At 30.5% G+C, this 6,384-nt stretch overlaps 1 protein-coding gene across 1 annotated transcript; it reads right to left on the bottom strand.

The window, feature by feature from the left end:
• Positions 1 to 933: 933 nt before the first annotated feature.
• On the bottom strand, positions 934 to 5,282 carry LOC141316019 (complexin-2-like). The gene is made up of 2 exons (XM_073832762.1): positions 5,113 to 5,282; positions 934 to 2,295 (listed from the first exon to the last, which is right to left on the bottom strand). The coding sequence occupies exons 1-2, from the start codon at positions 5,272 to 5,274 to the stop codon at positions 2,098 to 2,100; spliced, it is 360 nt and encodes a 119-aa protein (XP_073688863.1). The 5' UTR covers positions 5,275 to 5,282; the 3' UTR covers positions 934 to 2,097.
• Positions 5,283 to 6,384: the final 1,102 nt, after the last annotated feature.

Raw genomic sequence — 6,384 nt, 5'->3', positions numbered from 1 at the left:
CAGTATTTTTATAAATCGCCATGTTGATATATTGTGTTTCACAGCAGGAATGATTGTTGTTCATCAGATGTATGAATATAATGGTTTCTCAAAATATTGTATTGAAGTAACAGTTCATTCAACATGCAGTTTATTCTCTCTTTGGTATTTTTTACTGTTGTGATTGAAGCTCATGCATTCCTAGTATTAATTTAGTATATATTTTCATTGATTAATAATTATTTTTGATGAAAAAAACAATCTTGTCTACATCTTGGATGCACTGTAAAAACAATTTGAAAAAAATAATTTGTTACCTGGCTGCCTTATAATTTTAAGTTCAGTCAACTCAAAAAAGTCTAGTCAGCCTTTAATGTTAAGTTGTACTAAGTGACAACTTACCCAGCTTGTAAGTTTAACAAACCAAATTTTTTGTTAAGTCAACTCAAATATCTAAGTTGTGTCTTAGTACAACTTAACATTTCAGGTTGATTAAACGTATTTGAGCTGACTGAACTTAAAATTTGAAGGCAGCAAGGTAACAAATTACTTTAAGTTTACTCAACAAATTGCATTTTTTTTTACAGTGTGGCCTTTAAGTTAGTTCATTTTTAGCAAATGCTCACTTTTGTGCGAACTATATCAATAAACGGGTTAAACGGATTAAACAAATAATTATTTTCAAAAACTATGGAGGCCCTTTTCCATATTTTTAAGGTAATTGCGACTTTTAATCTTTACATACATATTCAGCTAAATATTTTGTGAACCATGTTTTGTTTTTTCTTGCAAAACAAGAAATCAGTCTCACAATTCAAACTTTTTCCCTCACAATTCTGAGATGAAAAGTCAGAACTGTAAGATATAAACTCACAACCGCAAAGAAAAAAATAATTTTGGGATAAAAAGTTACAATTACTTAAAACAAAATATTTCAGAACTCTCTCAGAATTATGAAGAAAGTCAGAATTGTTCACAATAAACTTAAAACTCTATTGTTCTTGTCATTTACATCTTGCAATTCTGAGTTTACATCTCACAATTCTAAATTCTGAGACTGAAAAATCTCAATTGTAAGAGAGACTCACAACTGCAAGGAAAAAAAAGAATTTTGAGAAAAAAGGTTACAATTATTTTTTACATTTCTGTACACATTAGAATTCAGGTCAGACCTCTACATAATATTATAGAACATCTCAAATATTTTGTGAGCCATGTTTAAATTGCTTTCAAAAAAACTTTTGATGTGAAATCTACAAATAACAAACAAAATATGATTCTTTTTCATTTTTGTATGAGACCAGTTCTGATTGTCATGTGTGAGTGATCTAACATCAGATCTGCTTGTTTTGGAAATGATGAATGTGCTGTGAAACCCTGACTGACAATACGGTTTCAAGATCTTAAATCGTCCTGAATAACTTTTAATTGTAGAGACTATTTTGGTCCGGTTTGCACTTACTGAGCTTTTCCTGATCTTTGCTGGCAAGGCTAATGTGAATATTACTTGTGGTCAAATCAAGTTTTGATTCACACTAACAAAACTCAGATAAAAAATAAATAACAATACATCACAGACAATTGAGAACTGCCAGGCTGCAAACCATTTGAGCATTCAGGTGGTCTAATGTGGCACATCTAAGACAGTATATCAGCGTCTTCCATTTTAACAAATGGCAATGTGTAATTCACCATATAGTGAGATTTTGACCTCATGCACTACTGAAAGCATTACGGCTGCATTCTGCACAATTTCTCTGTGAAAAAAGGAACAGTTATAATCAAGCTAGCCTTTAAAAATGAAGTAATCATCATATCGCCAGTGCCAGAGCTCAACCTGTAATGTGCTGTTATCGTGGGGCTGATCGTTCAGTGCCTAAGGCAGATAACTAGTATCAGAGACCTTGGTGATCAGTAAACAAACACAGAGATCTATAGAAAATGTAAACAATTTGAACCTGAATGGCAGTGAAAGACCAAACGTTGTTGGGTTATGATTTGAATATCTATCCGTAAGAAAGAAACAAATAAAATTTTGTCAAGGCAGTGAAAAGCCTTTCACCTGTTTGGCAAAAATCCCCCCTCACCCATCTTTCTTGAGAAACAGCTTCGTGTCTGTTACTTTTTAAACATGTCCTGCAGAGGTCCGGGCAGGAATTTGAGAACGGTGTCTAGAATGCTCTCCTCGTCCTCGTCGTCATCCGCCCCGCAGCCTGCTGGGATGGCCTTTTTGGGGCGAGTCAAGGAGCCTTCGCATGCTTGTTCCATAGCCGCTTTCTCCTCTGCTTCCTTCTCTTCTTTCTTCTTTAGTCCGTACTGGATAAACATACATCAAATATGAAGTGACAATTAAACATGATAAAAACAGGAGCAGTGGATTATTAAAAATGCTGTGATAAACAATAGAGCTTTGAGGAATGGTATTATTTATGGATAAAATAAAATACCAAGTGCTCAAATAGCACAGGAATATTTGTAGCAATAGCCAAAAATGCATTGTATGGATCAAAATTATAAAATGATGCTTTAAATATGATTTTATGCCAAAAATCATTAGGATATTAAGTAAAGATGATGTTGCATGAAGATATTTAGTAAATTTTCTTACTGTAAATATATCAAAACTTAATTTTTGATTAGTAATACTGTGCATCACTTAGAACTTCATCTGGACAACTTTAAAGGCGATTCTCTCAATATTTAGATTTTTTTTGCACCCTCAAGAATGAGTGTTTTGAGTGGAAAACGACAAAAATATCAATTAAAAATATGTTTTGCAGTATTTTAGGTGAGCTTCAGTAAGTCTATACTACTGTCATCTATGTATTCATCAAATAACCAAGGAAAAACTTTAAAGGTTTAGAAAAAAATAAAGGTTTACACAAAAATATGAAGCAGCCCAACTGTTCAACATTTCAATATATTTATTTTTTCATTTTAAAACCCTCAGATTCCAGATTTATATATATAAATACATAAATATATCATGTATCATGCTATTTCTTGTATATTTTGCTTATCAAATATAATTATCTTGTTTAAAGGATGTTTTGAGTGGAAAACAACAAAAATAACAATTAAAAATATATTTTTATATTGTTTTTGTATCAATTTGTATCCTGTTTTACATTAAAATATAAATAAAAATTCATGTCTAAAATTCCAATGCCCCAAAAATTCCCATTATATATATATTTTTTAAGAATATTTTATTTTGTTAACCTTAAGATTATTTTATTGTTTTTACACAGACACACACACACAAAGTAAATTAAAAGTGATAAAATAGAGGGGGAAAACAATTTGCCAAATAGGGAAGACAAATATAAATATATGGTAACACTTTAGAATAGGGAACACTTATTAACTATTAACTACGACTTTTCCCTCAATAAATTCCGAATTTGCTGCTTATTAATAGTTAGTAAGCTAGTTGTTAAGTTTAGGTATTGGGTAGGATTAGGGATGTAGAATAAGGTCATGTAGAATACGGCAGTAATATGTGCTTAATTAGTACTAATAAATGGCTAATATTCTAGTAATATGCATGCTAATAAGCAAAAACCGTAAAATAAAGTGTTACCAAATATATTTAGATATATCTGTTATCATGCTATTTCTTACTAATTTTGTTTATCAAGTATATTTGTCTGGTTTAAAGGATGTTTTGAGTGGAAAAAGACAAAAATATCAATTAAAATATGTTTTGCAGTATTTTAGGTGAGCTTCAGTAAGTCTATACTAAGGTTTATACAAAAATATGAAGCAGCCCAACTGTTCAACATTTCAATATATTTATTTATTTTTAATTTTCTGTTCATGAAAGAAACCTAATTGGGAAACTTTATTTTAATGGGAAATTTTATGCCATCATTAATTTTATGCCAAAATCATGAGGATATTAAGTAAGATCATGTTCCATGAAGATATTTGGTAAATTTCCTTACTGTAAATATATCAAAACTTAACTTTTGATTAGTAATATGTATCGCGTAGAACTTCATTTGGACAACTTTAAAACCGATTCTCTCAATATTTTGATTTTTTTGCACCCTAAGATGGCAGATTTTGAAATAGTCCTATCCTACAGGCTTGTGCACAATACAGAATGACTCCTAAATTACAATTCAATTCTTGAATTTGAATTGATGTCAAAAACAGGATCTAGAATTACAATTCGAATTTGAATTAAAGGAAGCAGAATTGCAATTCAATACAAATTCAAAGAAATTCATATACATAAGTGAAGTGTTCAACAATGAAGCTTTACAATATATGTCAGATATGATTTCATTACATATTCAATAAATGATATTAGTTTGAACTACTTGTACAGATTATACTGTGCTATTTGATTACTTTGAAATGAAAATAACATTTTGAACAAAATGAATCAAACATTGAGGGAGTAATTTATTTCAAGAATTTGGTCATTATCTATATGTTGGAACAAAATGTGCTATTAAATTACAAAATGAATGTAATTGTAAGTGAGATTCAACACATTCTTTCTGTTGTATGACTGTGTGGAATGTCTTTGAATTGCCATGAATTTAATTCCACTTCCTGTCATTCCAACTCCAATTCAAATTCAACTTCCTGTGGGGCGGAGTCAATTCAATTCAAATTGCAACTCATGAATTGAATGGCGGCCAATTCTGAAATTCTGAATTGTGCACAAGCCTGTTATCCTAACAAACCATAAGCTTATTTATTAAGCTTTCAGATGATAAACCTCAATTTCGAAAAACTGATTCTTATGACTGGTTTTGTGGTCCAGTGTCACATTTAGGATCGTGCTTGACCCTGTAATGACTTGATACTTCTGGCTAACGCTGCCGCTGTTTTCCTCTCTTAAGAATGAGCTGTTCAATTAGCTGTAATTAGGTGGCATTAAGACCTCCTGCAAATGTGACATTTCATTAAAGGGTAATGGAGATTCTGATTTAATGTGTTATTCCCACACACGCATTAATCTTTAAGTCCTGTCATCAAGGTATAATGGCTTCATCCTGCTTTAGTTCAAAATTGATTAGCAATTAGCAAACACTCCCATGTTTCCCAACGTCTGGTCTCAGTCTAATCAGCCGTCACAGGGAGCTGAAGTGAAGATGGGAAATGTGGAAAGCGTACCTTGTCTCGAATGACCTGTCTGACCTTTTCCCTCTCGGCCTCCATACGAGCGTGTTTGGCCTTTCGCTCTTCTTCTTGCTGTCTTAGCGCCTCCTGCCTCTCTTCCTCCTTCTTCTGGGCATCAGGGTCCTTCTCCTCCTCTCCACCTAACATCTTCCCCATGTCTTTGGTGGCACCTGTGCAATAAAGACCAAAGACATTTATTACCATCCCGAGGGTCATTTTAAACAAATTCTGCTCTTTTTAACATTTTATTCATCAAAGAATCCTGAAAAAATATTACAGGTTCCAAAAAAAAAAAAAAAAATACAGTGAAAGACATTTAATAATATTATAGAATATTTCTATTTTTTCTTTCTATGAAAGAATCCCCCAAAAGATGGAAATTACAAATGAATTTAAATTAATTATGTTTATTTTTTTTAATGTCTTAAAAAAATACTCATCAATGTTCCATTTCAAGATCAATTGATTTATTATCAATTTTGGAAACAGCTGCTTAATATTTGTTTTTGTAACGTGATTTTTTTTTTAAGGATTCTTTGACGAATAAAAGGTTAAAAAGAACAGCATTTATTCAAAATAGAACTCTTTTTATCAAGTTAACACATCCTTGCTAAATAAAAGTACTAATTATTTTGAAGAAGGTATGAATGAAAGAAAGAACGAAAGAAAGAAAGAAAGAAAGAAAGAAAGAAAGAAAGAAAGAAAGAAAGAAAGAAAGAAAGAAAGAAAGAAAGAAAGAAAGAAAGAAAGAAAGAAAAAGAAAAGACATTACAGACCCCAAACTTTGAAGGGTCATGTAAATTATTAGAAAATATTTCTATTTTAAATAAATTCTGCTCTTTTTAACATTTTATTAATCAAAGAATAATGAAAAAAGTATTACATGTTCCAAAAAAAAAAAAAAAAAGACAGTGAAAGACATTTATAATATTATAGAATATTTCAATTTCTTCCTCAATTTTTTTTTTCTTTCCAGGAAAGAATCCAAAAAAAAAAAAAAAAAAAATGAAAGTTTAAAAAGAACAGCATTAATTAAAAATAGAAAATCTATTTAACAATATAGGTCTTTGCTATCACTTTTTATCAAATTAACACGTCCATGCTGAATAAAAGTACTAATTTATTTTGAAGAAAGAAAGAAAGAAAGAAAGAAAGAAAAGAAAGAAAGAAAGAAAGAATGAAAGAAAGAAAAAAGAAAAAGAAAAAAAGAAAGAAAGAAAGAAAAAATGAAAGAATGAAAGAATGAAAGAAAGAAATTAAAGAAAG

Source organism: Garra rufa, unplaced genomic scaffold (genome assembly GCF_049309525.1).
Source record: "Garra rufa unplaced genomic scaffold, GarRuf1.0 hap1_unplaced_066, whole genome shotgun sequence".
Taxonomy (NCBI): Eukaryota; Metazoa; Chordata; class Actinopteri; order Cypriniformes; family Cyprinidae; genus Garra; species Garra rufa.
This window is presented reverse-complemented; position numbering and strand designations above follow the sequence as displayed.

What these genes read in the sequence shown, in the direction of transcription:
- LOC141316019 (XM_073832762.1), bottom strand. Translation starts at nt 5,274, where the DNA reads ATGGGGAAGATGTTAGGTGGAGAGGAGGAGAAGGACCCTGATGCCCAG. An exon ending in GACAGGTCATTCGAGACAAG is followed by an intron (nt 2,296 to 5,112) that starts GTACGCTTTCCA and finishes ATGTTTATCCAG; the next exon opens with TACGGACTAAAGAAGAAAGA.